A 23,553-nucleotide genomic window follows, 5' to 3' on the forward strand; every position below is an offset into this window, starting at 1 on the left:
GAGATAAGTAGAAAGGTTACTGGCATTGTCAGAGTAACAGCATCTACAAATAGCACAGTGAAAATGCTGGGTGAATGTTTTCTACTGTTTACTTCCCTTGTTTACCATTGTTTCATGACATTGAAGGTGACAAACCAGAAAAAAACAACAACAAAAACAGGAAGGCGTTACTGACTACTGGCAATGGGAAAAGGAGTCTATCACTTATTTTAGCAAGCTTTCCAGCATTAAAAAAAAACCCTATATATGTGCCAATTTTGGTGGTAAAGGGGTTTTTAACTCACCTTGACCACAACAAGGTCTATGGGTCATTTACACCTACAGTTAAATTGCCGTCAACTGCTTCATTAGTGCTAAGATTTACCGACTGTTATGTATGAGGGCTGAAAACCTTTACCCTTAAGCCAAAAAAGCTAGTGGGAAAACAGCATTATAATTGTCACCGATTTATTTTGCACTTGCACCCTAATTTCTTTGCATACTCATCTCTTTTTTGAGAATGTGACATGGCTGTTTGTGGCAGTCACAGACCAGCTTAGCTCGAGGCGATGAGAAGGGCGGGAGGTGACTGAGCTGTAGATTTGTGTGGAGGGAGACAGCTTCTGCCAGTATTTTGTGATTCATATTTGTGGCCAGCAGACACTGAAAGAGGTCATAATGTTCCCTGCAGTTGGATAAAACAAGTTGCACTGAAAGGTTTGTGTTCAGCCTTGTCATTAAATAGCTGTGATTGCTTATTATTACAGGGTTGCTATCCAGCGTATTTGATCTAATGACTTTATATACCTGTGCAGAGTTGTTTGTTGTCGCAGAAATACACCCACTGGCTTCAGTAACTCTAAAGTGACTCCATATTTTATTTCCTGGCACCAGGTTTTTTTTCCATCCCATACAGAAGATAAGGATAGACACATTTACAAATGACTGCTCACTTCCCCTCTCTGACCGTCTCTCTTCTGTTCATCCCTGCCAGTTACTTAGAGCTGATGTGTGTGCCAGGAGTGCAGTATGGGTGGTGTTTGCATGTTTGTGCCAAGCGAGATCAAAAAGGCAGTTGAATGAGTTTCAAGTAGTGATTGTCCACAGCTCTGCTTTGGATGCAGATCACAGAGAAGATAGAGACGAGCTAAGCTGAGTTATCCTTGTTTCCCCCTTCTTTAAATCCTCTCTGTGGCAGATTGGACAGACTCTGAGAATGACAAAAAGCTTAGCCAATCGATGGACAGCAATCCATGCTGACTGAGGGTGAGCCGGGGCTTCTGCTCCGCTTGCCCATGTGTGTAATCAACTATGTGTGTGAGAGAAAGAGTGTGTGTGCCTAATTCCTGCAATTTCCAGAGCCCCAAAGGTTTATTAGTGACACACTTTGGCACACACATGCAGTTACCAAATGTATGTGACCAAATTACCAGACTTTTTTTTTGTTGTTGTTGATCAAGTTTTGCCAATTACAGTGGCCATTATTATTGGGCACAGTTAGGCGCAGCATCAGTCAGTCCACACACACACACACATACTCACTCGTGCAGACTGTGTACTCCAAACAAACTGAATTTGGCATGTGCACAGTGAACCCTGGCATAATAATAATTTTAGTTCTGCAACCGAAGACCATTTGGCTTTGATCACTCACACTGGCACAACACACACTATTCAATATTGAGCAAGTAAGGTAACACTGTCTTGCAAAACTATGACAAATTGCAGTGCACTCTTGCCAAGAAAAAAAAAGAAAGATGGTATGTTAAAAGTCTGAAGTTTCTACCCTCCTTAAGCACAATTCACAAATGTCAAATGCCCTGATATCTTAAACCATAGTTAATATCTTAAACCAAAAAATCCCCTAAAATGTAGTTTTTTTTCTCTCCTTTGAGACTGATACTGATATCAAGATTGCATTAGTCAGTGTAGTACATAAGAGACAACCTGCCATTTACATGGCATAGCCCCAGATTTACAAAGTATGGGCAAAGATGTTGCTATTTCAGTGTGTTTTTAGTTCATAACATTAAATTGGTTTTGGTTACCTAAAAAGTCTTACATTTTTGGATGTGCTGAAAGGCCCTCTAAGGAGTGGGATATTCATTCTAAATAATAGTTTTAAGACTGTCATTAGCAAAAATTAGCATTAGCATTAGTATTATCAAAGTTCACCTTGGATGTAATTGCACTGTGCTAACTGAGCTAGCTGCTAGTATTAAGGTTATCTCCACCCTCTTTCCAAATATGGTCACTTAAGGCTGCAACAAAAAAACAAGATGGTGATGGCCAATTTGCCAAACTCAAGGTTTTAAACCTGAGTCCACACCAGAGTCTCTGTGTGTGTGTGTGTGTGTGTGTGTGTGTGTGTGTGTGTGTGTGTGTGTGTGTGTGCGCGCGCGTGCGTGCGTGCGTGTGTGTCTCCTGACCTTTATAACAGAACATATTCCTTCCTATGGAGAGCTGTCAGATGTGTCTTGCTGCACATCACAGGCGTATCGCTCATTCAGTTCCTCCCCATATTTTTTAATCTAAATCTTATTTACGGGACTTGCGGGTGAGTGCGTTGGACATAAAACTGCTTGGACAAGGTGGAAAAGCACAGGAGACAGTTGACTTGTGGATAGAACTTAATATGGATGTGTGGATGTGTGAGTGTCTGCCCACGCATTCATTGTGAGTTTCAGTGCTCGCATGAGTGCCCATGAAATTGAACATAGGTGTGTAGCTATTAGTACTTAGTCAGACATGTGCTCCCTCCTCATTCTATCACTGCCTGTTTTGTCATTCTGGCTTTGCAGAGCAGAGCCTTGGGCCATGCTTAGATACACATAGAGGTCCAAACACATGATTCATTCATCTGGGTTTGGTCAAAAGTGCACACCCACATTCAGTCCTGTTTTCAGCCCCCATCTTGTCAGAAAAAGACAGACTATTCTGCAGTGCTGTCAGACAATAAAAGAGCATCAGAATTAAAGAATAGCCAACCAAAGTGGCACTTTTGGTTTTTATGTAGAGGCTCAATAAAATGAAAGACCAGAGAAGTAGACACATACAGAGCACAGAGAGGACTTGAGTGCCGGAGAAAAGCTACTGTACATTAGAGCCAATTTTCTATTCTTTTTTCTCTTTTTTACTATTCAAAAAATGTCATTGAGCATTCAGAGACAGAATTAAGGCATTTTTAAGATTAAGCTCAAATGCAAAGTCAATCTATCAGGGAAATTGTGCAGTGTGTTCATGCAGCAAATAACTTGTAATGGCCTTATTTTATTATAGTAATTGAACTAAATTTTGCATGATCTGTTGCGGATTCTGTGAATTTAGTGACTCAGAAGAATCTTTATTTGTGTATATATATATATATATATATATATATATATATATATATATATATATATATATATATATATATATATATATATATATATATATATATATATATAAACATCGGAAGAGATATCCAGTAGTAGCATAAGCACTGATTTATCAATGCAGATAGATTACCATATTTTAATGTTGTTGCTTCTTTTTAAGCACCATGTGTTAATAAATTTGCTAAGTTTGCCGCAGTCTATGTGATGTATATGATGTTTACTCATAAGGTGACAGTGACAATAGAAATGTAGGACAGAAAATCAAATAGAAAATGGAGAAAAAGTGAAAATTTAATGGAAAAAAAGAAAACATTTGGTATCCTGCAGTTATATTGAGGTTACTCCGGCAGGTGGAAGCTCTAATGGGACATGTTGTTTCATTCATCTACAAATCAAACAGATGGAGACAGAGAGACACAGGGAGTCAGAGAAAGGGGTGTGAGCTGTGCAGGGAGAGGAAGATCTGAGAGAGATGGGATATAAACTGAAAGACGGTGAAGAAAGGACTTTTAAACCCAGCGGTATAAAACACGTTAAGCTTAGTACACACACTCACATACATCAAAAACACAGCAGGCCATAGCCTAGTTAGCTTATCCCAAAGTGTCCCACAGCACTCAAAGGAAAATAGGATAGGAAAAACCAAGTTTAGTAGTGATATTTTTTTATGGCTGTCTGGCACCCCAAATGTTCTGAAGTTACAGACATTCAAGTTAAAGTAGAAACAAGATAAAGATTCCCTAAATAGATGAGGATGATGGTGATCATAATTAAGATCAGGGAGTTGCTACTTAAGAGGATTATCCAATTCTATTCCCCCTTGGCAAGTGCAAGGACCTTGATAACAGGGCAACTTTTTGCAGCAGTTTCTTTGAGGCATTTGGGATTTTACAGCAATCTTTTTAGCATCAAAAGGAAACTGGGAACTGCATATGACAGAACCTATTGGGGTTAAACCGCTGAGATTTAAAGGTGGTGCTTTAAGTTTGAGTTAAATGTGATGAACAGATATTTGGCAGGCATTTTAGGGGCTGCAACAAACCCCCCCACAGTGTCATAAATCTCTGTGAAAAGAGACCAAACTCTTAAACACAGATCGGGAGTTGTAAACATGAACTTTAGCAGCCCATTTGCCAGAAGAAAATGTTGGCATTGTACATCTCTGCATACTACAGATACATTACATTTGTACATTTCTAAAATGACATATGTGTATGAGCTGACTTTTGATCTCAGATTTAATACAAGCAGTCAAGTTCCCCAGATTATTCAAAAGCATTTCTCTTTTTGTTTTAGGGCTGACGAGTAGCATTTCAGTTTTGATCCTCATTTAACTTTAAGAAGTTATTGCTCATCCCTTTATTTATTGTCAGTAGACAGGTAGTGATGGAGTTTATAGCTGCAGCATCATTTGGTTCAGCAGAGATGTACAATTGTGTGTCATCTGCACAACTATGAAAACAAACATTGTGCTTTCTGACGATGTCACCAACGGCAGCATGTATATTGAGAACAATGCCAATGCCAGCATTTATTTTGGTGATTAGGTTCACTACATGAATCTTTAATTTCTTCCAACACAATGTGGTTTATGTGATGCAATGTTAAGGGCATTTCAACACCTATTGATTCTGATATTTTCTCCTTTACTCAACATTTTGAAAAACAGGAAATCCTCATTTGAGAGGCTGGAACCAGCAAATATTTGGCATTTTTACTTGGGAAAATACCTTAAAACACTAATACTAAAATGCATTAGAATACTAATATGTAAAGAGTTGAAATCATTTATGTAGAAAGTTGGTGGTTAATTTTTGTGATGACTGACTTATCGATTAACTGAAAGATGTTTCATCACAACTTTCCTCAGTGTCAGAATAGGATTTTGGCGGTGATATAAGCATTTAAACATATTTTTTTGTTAGAGAGAACTTGAACTTTGAACTTGATTTGGGACCTCAGCTCTAGTTGTTTTACAGCCAACATCTGTGCTTTACAGTGTGCACCATTTTCTTATATATTTACACCATGGCCATAGTTTATTCTTATATTCTATACATTTGTAATTAAGCTTTTTTTTTGCATTTTTTCAAACATGGGTAAAAATAGTGTTTATTTCACAAAACACTTTGTCACAATGGTTTGACAGCACTGTGCTATCCCAAAACCTTGGGTATAATTTTTCTTTGTCCTGGACAAAGTGCCCAGAGACATTTGGTTCATTACAGTCACATAATTAAGAGGGACATGCTTCGCCCTCACGCTCAGCTCCCCAGAGACAGGAGAAATGGTTCACAGCACCCTCAAGTGGTATTTGAGAAACTAACAGCATCAGCAGTGACCTCCCCTCTGTGAATGTGTGTGTCACGCTTAGGCATATGTGAGTATAAATGTTTGTGTGCCTCATCAAAGGATTCTTTCGTGCATAATCAAGCTCATGCTTTCTGAACTTGTTCTGATGCGACAACAGCAAATCCTTTAGCAAATGACTCAGTCTGTTTGTAGCTAAAAGCCTGTTATCTGCCTCTCAACTTTAAGGGCAGATTAAAAGGAGCATTCCTGTACTTTTCTGCCTTCTTCTTAATAGCTGCAGACAAATCCCTTCCTACTAGCTACAGAGGACGTGATTATACAAGGGGTGCTTTAAGTGTGAGACTACTCCAAAAAGTTTCACTGCAGCTTTCATGTAAAATATGTAGGATTGTTTGTTTTGCTGCTTTGAAGTTCAAGTGCATTTATGCTTCTTTTTCTCTGTTTTCGTTTTCTTTGCTGTTATCACCTCTCCTCTCCTCTCCTCTCCTCTCCTTATTTTGCCCTACTTGTTTCCTTTCATCCTCCCTGCTTCCTTATTCTCTTTTTATGCTTTTTCATTTTCATTCTCTTCTATTCACTCTCTATCTGCTTGTGTGTGCTCTTTTCTATATTATTCTCAACTTACTCCCTTTCCCTCCTCTTATTATCTTATCATTCCTCCCCAAATGCTCTATAGTATATTGGCCACTATCAATTTGAGCAAACCCAAAAGTTTTGTTAGGCCAAGTGTATCTAAGGAGGCTAAATATAGTGCACTCAAACAGCGCATGAGCAGACACCATCCCTTTATTTCTAGAACCGTCTGCTGTAACCCTCCAACATTGCAGCTCCAATTACATTGTGCACGTGTCATACCCCATATTTCCCAAAGAGTCAAAGAGCATTCCCCAGCCTCTTTTGAATAACAATGCAAATTTTGCATCAGGGACCTGTTGGTGAGCTATAACCAATAAGAACACAATACTCTATTTCCATTATCAGTTTAGACACACCAAACTGCGCTGGTGATGGACCTTCTCCGAAGTAAGTCCAAAAGTACAAATGTCCGTCCTCAAGCTAATGTCTCAACGACAGTAAGAAATCCTGACAACCCGTCTTTACCCCTTGAAACAAGCATATGTATTGCGAGAACATCACTTACCCTTTGTCTGTGCAGGAGAGCAGAGACAAGATGTTTTCTAATGTCTCTATGTGTTCAGATCTCAGTACTTTTGTAGCTTCTAACTGAATCTGTGGTCTGCAGTTTAGTTTCCCTTCTGCGTCCCTGTTTTTACTTTAGATATCTGCCATTTCACTGTTTCATGTTTGCATTCAGCCGTACAGGAGTCTGTTAAGTTGCTGCCGAAAGCAAAACATTTCCTTATTTTGCTGCTTCACAATAAAAGCTTTTACATAACAAAATAACAGGGGACTTATTGGGAAGAATATGTAGGAAATGAAAAATGTTTATCACTTAATTTGTAGAACTTTAATAGCTTTTCTTCAATAAAAACAAGTCTACTGTTATGGCAGGAAGCAAAGTAAAAGCAGAAAAAGCCTCAATGAGATGAAGAGCTGCAGACAGCAGACTCTTACTGCACCTCTACAAACAGCTCACCTCCAACAGGTAAACTTCTTTTACCTGTCTGCTGTGTGATGCAGAAACAAATACAAAAAAAAGGACAAAAACAATTGGGGACTTGAAGCCCTCTGCTTTATACATCATCACTTTAGACAAGCCCTCATCAGTTAAAGACGCACCTTAAAGTGGGTGGCCCTGTTGTATTTGAAATGCAAATCCCTGTAGAGCTGGGCTGATGGGCCAAACCTGACCAAACTAAGTCAAGCTAGCCCATGACTGTCAAAAAGCAGCACAAGACCCAGGTTGACGGTGAACCTGGGAGAGGGGTCACCTGTAACAATAGGAACCTTGCTGTATGTGATGCATTTGCGACATGGAACAAAGAGTTAATAGGCTTATAATAGTAAAGGTGCTTGGAAACAGGCTATTTTGTGAACATATAAACAACAAAAAAAAAACAACCAAAAAAAATGTCTTACACATGGTATTGCATCATTTTCATGTAATTTAGACACACCAGACATACTAATCCATGATTTCTCCTCATGAAAACATCTTGTAGTGTGTGCCCGTCTGTCGAAGGTCAGTCATGTGGTGTAAACATTACAATGACTTCAAGACACCAGATTGAAAGACAGCAAGTTGTGAAGTGCCAACAGTACAGCTATCTTCGGACTTTGACAGTCGTATAGTTTGAATTTAGTTTAACGTGTCTCCTCTCATCCTTTCCTCAGTCTGTCGGTCTTCATCCTTCTGTGTGGCTCATACCTTTTACAATCCGCATCACCCATCACTTTTCTAAGCCCTCTTTAATATATGGATCATGAATGACAATTTCACCACTGTTTTCACTGAAAAACCATTAAATTCTCAGCCGGATTGAAAAAGGATGTTAGGACCCTTGTAAAATAATTAACAGCCTTATTAAGTTTTAAGAGTTGCTACCATTCTTTTTTTATGAAAGGTGTCTATGTCTCTCGCTGCCTCTGTCTAGACAAATGATCATATTACACAAGCTGTGGGGCTATTTAAAAGTTTCATTTGAAATGGAACCTATAGAGGTTGTCCTTTTCAGTCTGATAGGTGGTCTGAGGTAAAAGTGAAATATTTGAACACAAATTAGAAAAGACAGAGAGCCATATCCAGTGAATTTGAAACCTGCAACACATTTCATCTTGTCCTCCATAAAAAAAAATATTGCTTTAGTCTCTGCCATGGTGCTGCTGTTCCATAAATATTATCATTGTTGTAGCTGTTTATTGCCACTTTTCTTGCTGATACACAATTTCCACTTAAGCAGATCTTTCGATTCATGCTTAACAATATCTGTCTACTATGTGTCTCTCTACATTTTTGTGCCCCCTCCAGCTGCTCCAAGTACAGATGATGTGGCGCTCTACGTGGGCATTGTCATCGCAGTGATTATGTGCCTGGTCATCTCTGTCATCGTGGCGCTCTTTGTCTACCGCAAGACACACCGTGACTTCGACTCAGACATCATTGACACCTCCGCACTAAACGGAGGCTTCCAGTCTGTTAATATCAAAACAGCCAGATCAGGTAAGAAACGTTTGATTCAGATGAGAAAAACGATGGCATTTTTTCAAATGTAATTATACACTATAGTTAGAAATTCAGATTTTAGAATATGTTTAATAGAGTCTACAAAGAAATTACAGTTATGACTTGCTTTTTGTTCTTCTTATTAAATGATGTTTTATCATGGAACATGGCAGGAAAAGAGCAGGTTTTTTGGTGCATATGCCTCAACCTGCATAGGCACCTAGATGCTCTGTGAGGGTGATGCAGAAAGGCCAGAGCACACAACAAAATAGCAACCCCAAAACTGACAGGGACTAGACTCTATGTGAGGAATACTCAGGCTGGTAGGACTACTGCTGTAAAGGAAGAACTCGACAGCAAGTGTTTGCCTCTTCTCACCTGCTCTCAAAGAAAGGACTAAATATTTATATTACATAATGTGCACAGTGATAGATGGGTAAATGGGCAGATGGGTAGATAATAGGACAGATAGGTGGATAAAGAATACCAGATGTGATCATCATGCCTCTGTGGCAATAACTTCACCAGCTCCATCCTCTTTGAGGCTTTCATGCTAGCATCATTTTGTTTCTCTTCTCAGCCCTCGGCTGTCAATCTGTGCTGCTTTGGATTAATCTCTGTCTCTACCAGAGACCACTCTCTTCCATCAAGGAGTTTCTCTCTGTCATTCTCCTCCTCTGTCTCACTCCTTCTTTCACTGCCTTCCCATCTGCACATTCAGGTCAATCACATTTCCTGTTTATCAGCATCCTCCTCTCTTCATCTCCGTCTCCATGTCTCTGTCTTTCCCTCCCTGTGTCTCCGTCTCTCTGCCGTCACAGTGACTCCTACCGCAACAGACGCTCGCTCGCTGTTTGTCTTCCTGTTAAAGTGGAGCCATCTTTCACTCTCCATTGTCTGTGTAGTCTTTTTCTTCTTCTCTATCTTTAGGAAATGGATTAGCTAACAAGAAGCATGCCACACACACTTATACACCCAGGTGCATGCAATTGATAGTTTACTGGAAATGACAAGACTGGGCAGGGAATGTGGATAAATTGGGTCACAGACACCATGGACTTCTAACTTCTCCTCTAAGACTCTGTATTTGTCAGATGATAAAACAACTCATGGTTTAAAATCTCAAAACATACATCAGTAAACCTCACAAACATTCTCAGAAATACATGCAGAGGCAATAAAAACATATGCAAACAGACAGGTCCATACATTGAATTTAATACTGTAAATTAGATGTTTTAAAATATTTAATGGCAAAACAAGTGCTCATACTGATACTCATCTTACTCGCTCAATAGTCTCCATTTGGTGAACAAGAAATGGCCTTTTTGAAAGTGGATACATCGACAACAGATGTTGTGTTATTGAAATTGAGTGACATTTACAAGCCACAATGGTAAACAAATGCCTTTAACAGGATACTTAAATAGTTTCCTTTATGGGGTAAGTCAGCGGTGGATGATTAAAATTCAAATCATGGTATACAGTAAAAATGGGAAAGTGAGGTCAGACAGGATGCAGCGCAAATTGGTAAACAGCAAGCTAAAATAATTGTGTGTAAGTGCACGCATGCATGTGCGTGTCCGTGTGTGTACAAGGGCAAATGCCTTTGCATGAGCAGAGATTGGGTGACATTTTATCTACAAAGCATTAGGATGCTTGTCACTCTGCGTTAAGGGACCATCTACGATTACTATTAATGAAGAATTATGTCCCTGTGTCTCTCTCTCTTTCAATGTCCCCCTATGACAGGCACGAATGTGCACTTGTTTCAAAGGGGACTATTTTTCCGTTTTTTTACCTTTTTTCTCTTTCTTCCCTTCATTTCTTCTTTCTCTCTCTCTTTCTCTCTCTCTCTCTCTGTGGCTTTCTGTTAGTTGTTAATTAAATTTCAGCAGGGATGATTTGGCAGGAATGCCCGCTGGCTTTAAGGGTAAACAGCCTGGTGATAGAGAGAGGAAGAGAGTGATAGGTGACAGATGTGTGTGTGTGGGGGTGGGTGTGTTGGCGGTGGTGGTAAGGGGGGTGATAATGAGGGATTTTAAAATTAGAATGGATGGGCTCGTGGAGGGAACGACAGGATTTCAGGCTGTATGCCCAAAAAAAAAAAAAAATAGAGCCTGGTGTGAACAAATATGGAATTGTCTCTCAGTAGGTAAGCAGCCTTTCTGTGACTCCAATTCCAATTAAATCATGAATATTTGTCAAACTCTCTGATGGGAGAGAGTTCTTTATGTAGGAAAAAACTTCTGCCCTGAGAGTAAATTGTGTTAAAGGGAGAGTCCATATAATTTGAAGTGGTGTTGAATAGGGTACTTAACCACAGTCAGTATGTTACATACAGTCGATGTCAGTCTGCTACACAGAGGTTTCAAATATACTGTTGTGCATGTCAGCCAGCAACAAAACGTATTTTAGTCAGCTAAAAAAAGTCCCACTTAAAAAAAAAAAAATCACTATCAGTTTAATTGTACTCTATAATGAAGTATTTCAGTTTGTTATTTTGTGACTTTGGTAATTCTGAACTAACCCTTTAAAATGTCAAAGTAGCACAATAACACAAACAAAATAACGGATAGAGGCACCAGCAGCTCCTGTGTTCAGCAATGTTAAATCACTGTTTTACTTAACTGCGTCTTGCTTTAAAGAGGGCAATGTAACGGCTTAATTTTCCCATTGGAAATCACTGTCAGTCATTGAGGTAAAGCAGTGAAACTATACTATTTTAAATACAGCATATATTTAAACATATATTGGATGTTTTAGGTGGGACTTTTTTTGAGTGGCTAAAATATGTTTTGTTGCTGCCCCCTCTACAGCAGTAGATTGCTTAGATTTCCCTGCCTGCTTGTTCAAACATGCCGAATGACATCTACTGTATTTAACATCCTGTCTATGGAGTACTCCACACAACCCCACTTTAAAAAAAATCAGATCTATCTATTTAAACTGGAAAGGGTTGTGGCAAGATAGCTAAACACAACTAGCTACAAGAGTGACTGAACTTGTCGTCTTATGGGGTGGCTCGGAGCACAGTCACTTTATCCACTTTGGTAAAGTAAATCTCCATGTCGGATTTACTGTTTGTTGATATTGCCAAATGTATTATTATTACAATCAGCAGCACTTGGCTGCAGCGTCTTTCCCATTACCTAGGGGGAAGTGAGGCTTATATTCTCGAACAAACTGAAGTCAAGTATTTGTTGTTGTTGCTATGCTTATAATTTCACAGCAAAAGGTTTTTAGCTTCTTGATTACAAAAATGTGTGTTTCTGAGAATTTCCGGCAAAAGATCAAGTCATTAAACCCACTACTGTATGTAATTCAGTAAGGTCGCAAGTGTCTAAAGAATAGAGATGATTACTAAAAGTAGAACCGGGTAGGTGGGATTTATAAAAAAATCAATACATTGTAAACAGCACTTGAATATTACATGTGCACCGATAAGCATTATGCGCTGATTAGCAGTCGCCATGCTCCCGCAATTGCCCTCTGGCTTACACTCACCTATCCACAATGAGCACAGAGGGGAGTCTCAGAGAGTCTTACCTATCCATCCCCACTGACATCATGTAATTCCCACATACTGTAATTTGGCGTGTGAATATGAGCGTGTACACTGCAGTGTGCTTATTATTGGTATGCAGGACACATGTTTTAATATATGAGTGCTTTTGCAGTGCCCATGTTTTACATTGCAGATGTGTTTTATTCATGACAGTGCTCCTATGTGTATAAGTGGGCCACTCGAGTGTTTGCTTGCAGCACATGAAAAGTTTCTACCATTAGCATCAGCTATTACAACTCCAGAAAGAGGAGTGTAAAACATCAGCATACACTGTAAATGGTAGAATCCACTCAGTCGCCACAGATCACATCTTACTCAGCGCTGGGGAGAGATCTATTTCTGCCTGAGATTTAATTCACAGCTGAAAAATTGCTAGATAAGATGGGTAAATTTACTGTTTTGTTTCAAATGAGACTTTGTTAAGAAAGAGGAAACACATTATTGGTTTTACAAAAATAAACCAGGGTTTTTGCTGCTACTGTGCTACCTGCAGTATGGTTGCTAATGTTAGCAAATGATAGAGTGATACTGTGCAACTGACATTTCTGAGGAAATTTGCTTACTTGTATCGATTTTGAAAACTTGTAACCATGTTGCAATACATTTTGACATGTTACAAATGAATCAAATTTCAACATGCTCAAGTTCCTAGGCTAGTATGTAAGGTTTCTCTGCGAGACCCAATATAATCATGAGGCAGGTTTATTTAAGCCCCTTTTCTTTCCACTCCTCTCTACTGTATCCCCTTTGTTCCCTCCCTCATTCAGCTCCTTGCTTTTGACTCCTCAGCCCCCCAACACACACCTCCCCCTTTTGATTCTTTTTTAAATGAACAATTTCTACCAAACTAACAAAACACAGTTGAAAAAAATGTTGTTTTGTTACGACAAGTTAAAATTCTCGTTACATTAATCAATAGATTTAAAGTAAAAAAAATGTCACTGCAAATGAAGTATTTTCAAAGAACAACAAAGTTGCAGAAGTAGTTGAAATATAGCTCGCAAGCATGGTGTCCAGTTTAGTAAACAGATGATTAATTGTAAATTCCTCACAACATAAAATCAGTACTTGGAAATTTTAACATCTGTATTACTCCTTAGATGTTATTTGATGTTACCAAAATTGTATTTACCCTCAAAGGTCTCCTAATATATAAGGATTGGCGAGATACTCCTGAACTTCATAACATTTCTTGCATTCTGTTGGCCATCTTGGTTTGGGGGGGGGGTTTGCTTACTGATTTAAAGGTCTGCTTGATTTTTGCACATTGTATACTGTGTTGTTTGTTCTATTCCAAATAAACTACATATATTTACATCACGATACACAGCATTATATACGGATAATGAGGGTTTAAAGACTGCTTATTTGAGCATAGCACAGTTTAACAATTAACTGAACTCAAGTTGTCACTGTCAGTTAGCACTGCTTTTTTGTAGTCAATGTGCACAGCAGGTTTTGTCAGTCAGTTTAGAATCGTGACATAGTGAGCATTTTGAAAATAGACAGTGATGTGATTATACTGTGACAGCCTCCTTGATTGTGTCGGTGATATAAAAGTCACTGACAACATTTTATTGTGCTTAATGGAAGAAATAAAACTATGGTTTAAAGTGTTTTTTTTAGATGAAGTCGGAGCAATGCCCTCAAAATCTGCTTCACTCTCTTTCTCTCGCTCTCTCTCTTTCTCTCTTTCTCTTGCTTTCTCTCTCTGTAAATCCTTTGGTTTCAGATGTTTGTCCATTTTGCTCAGTGAGAGAGACCATTTTTCATTGCTTTTTGTTCTTGATATATGTCTTTATTTGCATCTTATTGTTGTCCTTTGGAAAGAAGTTCAATGGACAGATCTTTATATTTGTTTTTCCCATGGTAAAAGAAAAATAACAAGAAAAAAGGTCAACTGCTGAACTTTTTTTTTGGTCAAGCTAAGTTAGCAATTTACCTAAGTAGACAGGAAAAACTGGATAGAGGGCAGAGGTATGATGCTCAACTACCTTTCAAGAGTCCAATTAGAGCACAAGTACCACTAGAATAGAAATATTATGTTAAAATGAAGCATACAGATGGTTTTGAGATGTATTGGATTATGAAGGCTTGCTTTTCTCTTTAAAAGACTTGGAAATTACCTTTGCAGATGTGTTGCTTTAGCGAACTTAGCTTGAGGGTTTTTCGGTCCTTATTGTAGTCTTCGACTGTAATGTGGTACACTATTGTAAAAGTAGAATACATTTCTTTGAATAATGAGTGTTTAAAAACCCCAACTCTTTCTTTCTCTCTCTCTGTCCCTCTCTCTCTCTCTCGCTCTCTCTCGCTCTCGCTCTCTCTCTCTCTCTCTTTCTCTCTCTCTCTGCGCAGCAGCCATGACTAGCCCTTGATCCAGGTCATGCCCCTGTGTACTGCAGTGTATCACACTAGACACTGATACCTTATCAGCAGAGTTGCCTGCTCTCGTCTCACTCCTCTTATTCCTGCTCACTGATCTACAGTTTCCCCACATCTGTCACCCTCTGCAGCCATGTGTTGCAGTTTTTACAGTTGAGGTTTTGAAGCTTCACCCTTTACTTTCACTCTCTGTCTCAGTCAGACAGCATTTTCTCTGACCACGTCAGCTGTTAGCTGAACAGCAGAGCATTCTTCGAAACTTGACTGATGGTATTTGTGTTGTGTTTTCTCTTATTAATATTTTCTCCCCTTCATCTGTCTCTCCCCCTTCTCCCTCTCTGTCTTCTGCTTCATCCCTCTAGCTGATCTATTGACAGCTCCTCCTGACTTGACAAATGCAGCTGCCATGTATCGTGGTCCAGTGTATGCCCTCCATGATGTGTCAGATAAAATCCCAATGACCAACTCTCCTCTGCTGGATCCTCTTCCTAACTTGAAGATCAAAGTGTACAACTCCTCTGGTCTGGTTACACCACAGGACGACCTCGGAGGAGACTTTACATCCAAACTGTCTCCTAAGGTATGTAATATTTTGTATGAGGAATAGGATTTAGAATATTTCCTCCTGAAGTGAGGTTACACTGCAGAAGCATAGTGAGAAGTACTGAAACTCAGTAGCTTTGTGTTCCCGGTCACATAAATACAAAACCAAACACTATTAGTATACATGCAGCTCAGTGCCCCAGTTTCCTCCCTCTGCTCTGTCAACTACATGGCATGCATACCAGAGTCAGTTGTCACAAATACAGATGAGACCGCTCGGTGTCATCACTGCACCTGTCTTGAGGCAGTACGAGAGCTAAACTCACTATCTTTGAGCTCGACATACCTAGCACCTTCTGATGATTTTCCCAGTTATTATGGATGTTTTTTAATCGTGAACTTTTGAACCTCCTGACTGACCTTGCCGTGCTAATTTGAGGCTATTTCGCTTGCTCTCATCTGGTGTTTGTCTTTAACACATTAAGGCTAGTTCTTGTCAGCTTCATGTGATGTGGTGGAGTAAACTACTGAATGTTAAGTCCTTATTTTACATCTCACAGTGGACATTTTGAAAGGGAAATGCAAAGCAGGTCATATTTTACCACTTACCCTAAGGTGGTTTCATACATCTTATTGTAAATCCGGCCTCCTCTCACAGCCTGTCAGCTCAGCCCTATGGCAGCGCTTCCAGGCAGATGCAGATTGTCCCTGTGGCATTCTAGTTAATGGTTACCGAAAAACAAGAGGAGAAAAATAAAAGCATCCTGATGAATGCAGTAAAATTCTAGTGCAAAGGAGAGCATAGCAGGTTCCAATAACACACAGACCTATAGAGTCAGAGATTGGCCTTGCTCAGTGAAACTTCTCTGGACCTTCATGAACTTTTGGTTTCATTAAAATACATTTTCTTTCTTCAAATGTCTTTCAGCCTCCACAGAGCATGGGTGCAGATCGATTTTATGAATAAGGGTATACAGTGGACTATACTGTTACGATCAATGCCTGCCCACATTATAGGTCTCAGGCAGTATGAATGTGACATGACATTGACTACATTCTCAGTAACCCCTTTACTAAAATTTCATTTTGCAGTCCCAAGGATTTTACAAAATTATTCAGATTCTTCTCATGTCAAAAAGGTACAATAGAGAAGCATTACTGTAAAAAGTTTTATTTTGGTGAATGCCCCTCTGCTCTGCTGCTGTATTGCCCAGAAAAACCATACATCGATTCATTAGTATGTTTTATTTTCTATGTAATACCTCCAAACTTCCAGTTCATGAAGTCTCTGCTGAACAGCTTCTTATCCAGTACTGTCTGGTATAGTGTGTGTTAACCACTGTCATTCTGACTAAAGTGGAATCTGCTTATGGTGATCATTTCTGTCCGAGTCAAATTGATCACTATATACTATATATCTTCTTTCTTTACGAAATACCATTTGGACAGCTGTGTTCAGTCTCTATTCCCCTTGTGATCAAAAATAATCTAAGGCTAAGTCCTGATATTGTTCTGTAAATAGTTTTCTAATAAATAATAAATAAAGCAACTTCTGATTGACCTATATTAAAGCTTCAAATAACAACTACTGGGTAGACCCCTCCCATTTCAGATAGATAATTTTATCCTTGCTCATCCCTTCTATTTACTGAATTTTATAGACTGTTTCAGAATAAGCACAGCTGATTAGTTATGGGGGCGTTGCACGACCAGGTAATATCAATCCAAATGATATGGGTGGATTTAACCATAGGTGCTTTCCCCATTCATTTTCTGTCTCCATCACTAGCAGCCATAAGCTTTGAGGAGACAACTTTTTTTTATAGAGAGAAAATGACTTTGTTTCCCATTGTGATGTCAATGTGCACGCAGCACCAGCCTTAGTAGCCAACTGGAAGCACACAGGTTACTGCGACGCAAAGTATCATGGGAGTAAAGTAAAATAAGATATAGTACTACATTTTTTCTTATATGTTGTCATGTTCGACTATAAACAGTTTCCACTGTATTGTCATTCTGACTGTTGTCATTTGATTCCTAGGTTACTCAGTCTCTGTTGGATAATAGCGACACCATGAATCTTCGCAACCAGAGCCTGGCCCGGACACGAGACCCCTCATGTACCGCTCACGGATCCTTCAACAACCAAGGGGGACACCTCATCGTACCCAACTCTGGTAAACTTTCTGCGCACGTTTAAGAGCTAATCATGAACCTAGTTATTCTCTAATGACAATGCAGCAGCAATTTGTTGGTTTGTGTTCAGACAGGACCTGAGGTAAATTGTAGAGGTATAGTGATAACAAGTCAGTGAAAAGATGTGAGAGGGCACACATTTTTCAATGATTACATGAACTAATGATATTTACATTAACCGCTAAAGATAATGAATGCCATCAAAGTCGACCCTGATTAAAAAGAAGTATCAGATTTGAGTAGAATCAAATTAATTTCCTGTATTAAAAGCTGACCACATAAAGTAAGGTTAGAGCTAATACTGCACAGTCAACATAATACAAAAAACAGCCTTGGGATGTTCTCTAACTACCTAGTTTCAAAAGAAAAAAAAACTCAGCAGACTTATGTTAGGATTTAAAAGCAGTGGGCAGAGTGAAATAATGAATTATGTAACCTGCTGATAGGAAGCAGCTCTTAGAAGCTATAAAACACTGCAGCACAATCCGCTTGATGATATATTCAAGAGAAAGTTTAGCACGTGTTGCCTTTAAAAAATTATTATTCGATAATTAATCATAAAGATAAAGTGATTATGGGTTGCACATTCAATAATTCAGTTGTGCATGGTGAAATTAATAAATCCAGTGATGGCACTCATTATTTCTGCCTCCATCCATTCTGCTTCCCCTGTCCTCCCTCCTGCAGGTGTGAGTTTGTTGGTTCCAGCGGGTGCTGTTCCTCAGGGTAGGGTGTACGAGATGTATGTGACCGTGCACAGGAAGGACAGCTTGAGGTAAGTTTTGCCTTTTTTTTCCCCCCTCAATTTTCCTCGCTGTGGCTTTCATGTTTCATGTTTCTCTATGTTGTTCCCTGTTGTCCCAATTTTTCTCTTCATCTCTGCATCTCCCTCTATGTTCTTCTTGTTTCTTTGTTTTCCTTTGTCTGCACTTCTCCGTCTCTCTCCTGGGCACCGGCTTCTCAGACCTGTTTGTATGGCTGCATGGGGAGACTTTCACAGTGTGACATGGGCTTAGGATGCACAGCGATGGATGAATCATTATTATTTATAGTGTATAGTGCATCTATGCACACATTCTGGTGGTGATTCATTCAGCAGAGGTCAGTTAATACCACAGATTTCCTGCATTAGCGCCTGAATTAAAGTTGAGAAGATTATAGGGGAATTTTTTACACATTAATTATTACCTACTTAACGTTATAATCTGTACAGTAATCCACATAATTTACATAGTTAATCAGCGCTTTCCAAATTTCACAATCAATACTATTATCCAAATGTGGAGCTTATAACAGCCATTATTGTAAGATGTGTGAAACTAATGTCGACTGCAATGCAACAACAGATTTTCTCCTCACTTCATGCCATGTTATAGATCCCAAAAACAAACACCAAGCTTTTGACAGCATATGCAAAGAGATTGCCGTTTCCACAGTAACTAACAGATTAGTGGTTATTTTTGGGATTACTGTAATCCTGTTACATGTACTATAATCCTTTACCCCAAAACCCTGTGCATGAGTGAGGTAAAGCTCTCTGTGGGACATAAGAAACAAGGAAGTAAATGTCTATATTCCTGTTGTTGCAAATTTGGGAGAAAATTATCAGCACTTTATTTAAAGTGACCACATGAAATACCTACAATATGACAAAACTCAAAAACCTGCCCTCAGGCACACACCTATATGGCAGATGATATCCAAAATGTTAATTGTTAACATTTAAGAGCAAAAGAGATTAAATAATATAAGTCAGTCTGTATCCTTGTAATGTGCTCTGTATGTCTTCCTTTTTTTCACAAACACAGCTAAACCATTTATATCAACAGCAAGTGGCATATTTGAAATCCATCTCTAAAGCCAAACATTCAGTTATATAATGGTATTTAGCCAGTGCTGATATGTTTTGTTTTTATTTGGTTTTTAAATAGCTGTGATTTTTTTTTTGAAAAAGAATTAATATTAATATTAGTTAATATTACAAATAGTTAACCAAAAGTAGGGATGGTCAGTATAAATCAATGTTAAATCAATATCCTCATATGAGACTAATCATCTTAGAATTTGGATGTCTGCATATCAAAACATATGTGTTGTCTTTTCCTGTTTGTAATGGTTGCATTACAGTAAACTGATGTAATTTTCTGAATTTTCCTGTTGCAGCTGTTCTATTAGTTGCCTTTACCTACTTAGTCATTATAGTCATATTACTGATGATTATTTATCAAAAATCTGATTATGTAATTGCTTGGTTAAAGCACCAAAAGTCAACCCTGCAATATGGCGCAATATTGATATTGAGGTATTCGGTAAAAAATATTGTGATATTGGATTTTCTCCATATTGCCTGACCCCATCAATAATAACAACAACAACAATAATAATCCAAAAGCAACACTGTACAATAGACTGAAGATGCTGTCAACAGTTGTCGCAGTGCTTCTTAATTTATTTGCTGCAAGGTTTGTGGGTTATGCAATGTAACAAGGGAACTGTTTTCTGGAAGGACACATTGCTTTTGATTTGTTTCAGTACAATTATTTAGTGCTGTGAGCACTACAAACTAAATTCATTTCACCTTGACTGTATTGGGGGTGGCGGCAAAATGTTCAGAATCAGCAATCTAAAAACCTGGCCCAAAAAACAGGAGTAGTATCTGCTTGGCTTAATACCATGGGGGTTAAGTGAGGAAATATGTTCTTTAATAATGTGGATGAAATAACTCTTTAAAGCTTCTACATGACCTGAGCTTTAGGACAATTGGCTCATGTTTTCTATCCAATGCATCCATTCTAACTTCTCCCCGATCAGAAGAAGTCAATAAGAATTAGGCCCCCTGCAGTGCACTACAGTATTTGTAAGAGTCAAACCTCTCCTCTGTCCTCTGTCTTCCTCACAGTCAATATCTGGCTAGCAGAAATCACATAGCGCCATTGACTTGCCTCAGCAACACTTGGCAAGCAACACAGCATCTATTTTCTCTATTTATATGATAAAAGATAGGTAACCTACAATAAAATAACAATAACACTGTAATTCATTAAGGGATGACCTCTGCATTCAGTAAGTCAAGGGTGCTGTTATAGTCGTACTGTTTTTATCCGTTAGCTTCTACCCATGTGAACTCATCATGAGTCAATAATGAGCTCCAACCGCCAAATCAATAATACTGCTAAGGATTAGTTCCCCCTTGACACAAGGTGGGCTGAAAAAAAGTCTGTGTTAAAATTAAGATCCATCTCCTCTGTCTGTATGGGCTTCTTTCCCAGTCAATAAATATCTTCTGCAAGATGAGGGAAGAAAATGACCAGATAGTAGATTACACAGGAGAACACAGACATGTTCATATCTATTTTCATATTTAACTATTTTTTAAAAATGTTACTTTTTAATTTGCTCATGATAGAATGCTAAGAAATGATAAATACTGAGGGTTCACTGTGTATAATCTCATATTAATTGACAGTACAAGTTTGTGGTATTCTGTTCCTGGGCTGCGGCATACATTTGTTAGTGAGTGTTGTATGCAAATTTGCCAGCCCTGTCTCCTTAAAGTTACGTTTATACACAACAGATTAAAAATAGCAAATACATTTTAAGGAAACTTATGCAGAGCAAACTGCGTTCTCTGTTAACATAATGAGAAAATGTTATTAGTTGCAAAAATGTTGATATCAAATGTATCAGCAAAATGTTCACTGAAAAGTTAATTCAGTTGTTTTCTGCAAAAATTATTTATCTTGGAATATATCACCTTGTAGTTTACATCATTATTTTTCTTATTACCTTTTAAATGAACATTGAAACAAAATCAAACTTTTTTCCTAACCTAAACCAAAGTGCTTTTTTGCTTAAGCCTCAGACGAGTCGTAATTACTTTTATTATTATTATTAGTAGTAGTAGTAGTAGTATTATTATTTACCTTATTATTATTTACCTCCCTAACCTTAACCAAAGTGCTTTTGTTGCCTAAACTGCCTAAACTCTGACGCAAACTGGGGTTCTGTGACCCAAGGTTCTGTACTTTGCTGCCCCACGACCCTCTCTACACCACATAAATGTAGCGTTTTGTTACCTTAATGAAACACTGTCTGTGAACATGATCATGGCAGCAATTACAGTGCCACAACATCCTAATCAAGAGAGCAGTCTAGTAACATACAAAGTAATTTCTAGGAGACAGGGTTTGAATTTACGCTAAAAGCAGGAGAGCTTGTGACCAGTACTCATTTATTGAACTACTGACTCCAGCTGAGGCCCAACTGCAGCCCTGCTGACCGCACTTATCATCCTCTGATTGAATTTTTCTGCTGCTCTGCTCTTATCTGTTATGTTCTCTGATATTCTCATCAAATCTAGTCTAGTCTGGCTCACTTTAACCTAACTGTCCACCTGCCTTCTTTATTAAGCCAGCTGGGTTTTTCCATACATGAACATTATGAAAAATAACACAGCCCAGGAGTGAAATCAGTACAGCTTTCTGCAGTTGAGACTCCCATTAAAAGGTAGCCAACAGTGCAGCCCTTGTGTCGGTCTTTTCTAAAGAATCATCTCACCTCGCTGTTATCTGTCTTTTCCAGACCCCCGGTAGAGGACATCCAGACAGTGCTGAGCCCAGTGGTGAGTTGTGGACCTCCAGGAGCCCTGCTGACCAGACCAGTGATCCTCACCATCCACCACTGTGCTGACAATGTCCAGGAAGACTGGCTGATACAGCTCAAGAACCAACTGGCAATGGGAGAGTGGGAGGTGAGTGCTCAGCACTGCATCTTTTGTGTTTTTGTTGCTCTGTTGTTAGTGAGCTATAAAGTGCAACTTGTGAACCTGCAGAGAGAATAGCTGCCACTTTGTTGCAGACAAATCTGATAAAACAGATACATCTAGATGCACAAACACATCTTGCAGTGTAATAATCCAATGTATATAATGCATTTACACAAAATAAGCATGCACCTGCATACAGTCATATCATGAAGACATAGACAGGTACACAGTATGATTCACACAGCATATGTGTGCAAACAAACATTATCGTCTTCTCCCAGAAGAATGGCCTGCATTACACGTACACACATGCAGAGATGGAGGGAGAGAAAAGAAAGGAAAGGAGAGAAAATTCAGTAAACACGAAGTGCCTACAGGCTAGCAGACAAGCAGGGGGTTGAAGACTCCTATCAGAAGCAATTTGTTATGCTCCTGCCATCCTCCTCTTCTCTCATCTTCCTTCTTATGTTTCTATCCCTCCTTTTTTTCTACACTTCTCCTTCTCCCTCCTCCCGTGTCTCTCAGCATGAAGTCTCTACCTCAGCAATCTGCTTCTGTGTGTGCGTGACTGCCTATATATGTGCGCGTGTGTCTGTTTGTGTGTGAATGCGTGCGTGTATCCTTGTGTGTGGGTGTGGGTGATAAGGCTGTCTTGCAGCATCACTGTGTCTACAAGGCCCCCGTATGCTGTCTTCTGTTGCTTATCACAGCTCAACACAATGTCTCTGCACAATTAGCCATGCATAAGATTCTGTGTGTGTGTCTTTGTGTGTGTATGTGCGAGTGAGAGATGGAGAGAGAGAAACACAGAAGGGGTTGGGCGCAGAGTGGGTAAAGACGAGAAAAATGAAAAGTGGAATTTCATCAGGAAGTCGATTTGTTTTTCTCTTATTTCAGTAGAACATCCATTTCCCATCAGAAACTTTTCCCCAAAACAGGGAAAAGAAGGTAATTGAATTCCCCTCACATCAGGGGGGAGCAGCCACGGTTGTGATTACCAGTAATAACAGATTCATACCATATTGCTTTCCAACCTCTTTGTATTGATTCGGCACGCTCATCTATAGGAACAGAGCTCCCCATGAGCTGTGCTTCAAAACTCAATATTTGTATCACAGGTGCGTGTAGGACAGATGCATGCTGCAGCATGTTTGTATCCACAGACATGCACTCACAGTCACACATGCAAACGTGGATATGTGCACAGCTAAATAAAGACTCAGTACTTAATGAAAAGAGCACGGTGAGCCGGTGCATCCTCACCCAACCCAGAGAGCTGTATGGATTTACCATAACTCTGGCTGCG

At 39.1% G+C, this 23,553-nt stretch overlaps 1 protein-coding gene across 2 annotated transcripts in view; it reads left to right on the forward strand.

Moving 5' to 3' along the window:
* unc5ca (unc-5 netrin receptor Ca) overlaps positions 1–23,553 on the forward strand; it is a 250,217-nt gene that overhangs the window by 192,949 nt on the left and 33,715 nt on the right. For both annotated transcript variants that reach the window (XM_042487541.1, XM_042487542.1), the window contains exons 9-13: positions 8,599–8,790; positions 15,106–15,323; positions 17,328–17,463; positions 18,170–18,257; positions 22,064–22,232. In XM_042487541.1, coding sequence (XP_042343475.1) covers positions 8,599–8,790; positions 15,106–15,323; positions 17,328–17,463; positions 18,170–18,257; positions 22,064–22,232 — 803 coding nt within the window. The remainder of the gene's footprint in view (positions 1–8,598; positions 8,791–15,105; positions 15,324–17,327; positions 17,464–18,169; positions 18,258–22,063; positions 22,233–23,553) is intronic.

The sequence above is a fragment of the Plectropomus leopardus genome, chromosome 6 (assembly GCF_008729295.1).
Source record: "Plectropomus leopardus isolate mb chromosome 6, YSFRI_Pleo_2.0, whole genome shotgun sequence".
In the NCBI taxonomy this organism is placed as follows: domain Eukaryota; kingdom Metazoa; phylum Chordata; class Actinopteri; order Perciformes; family Serranidae; genus Plectropomus; species Plectropomus leopardus.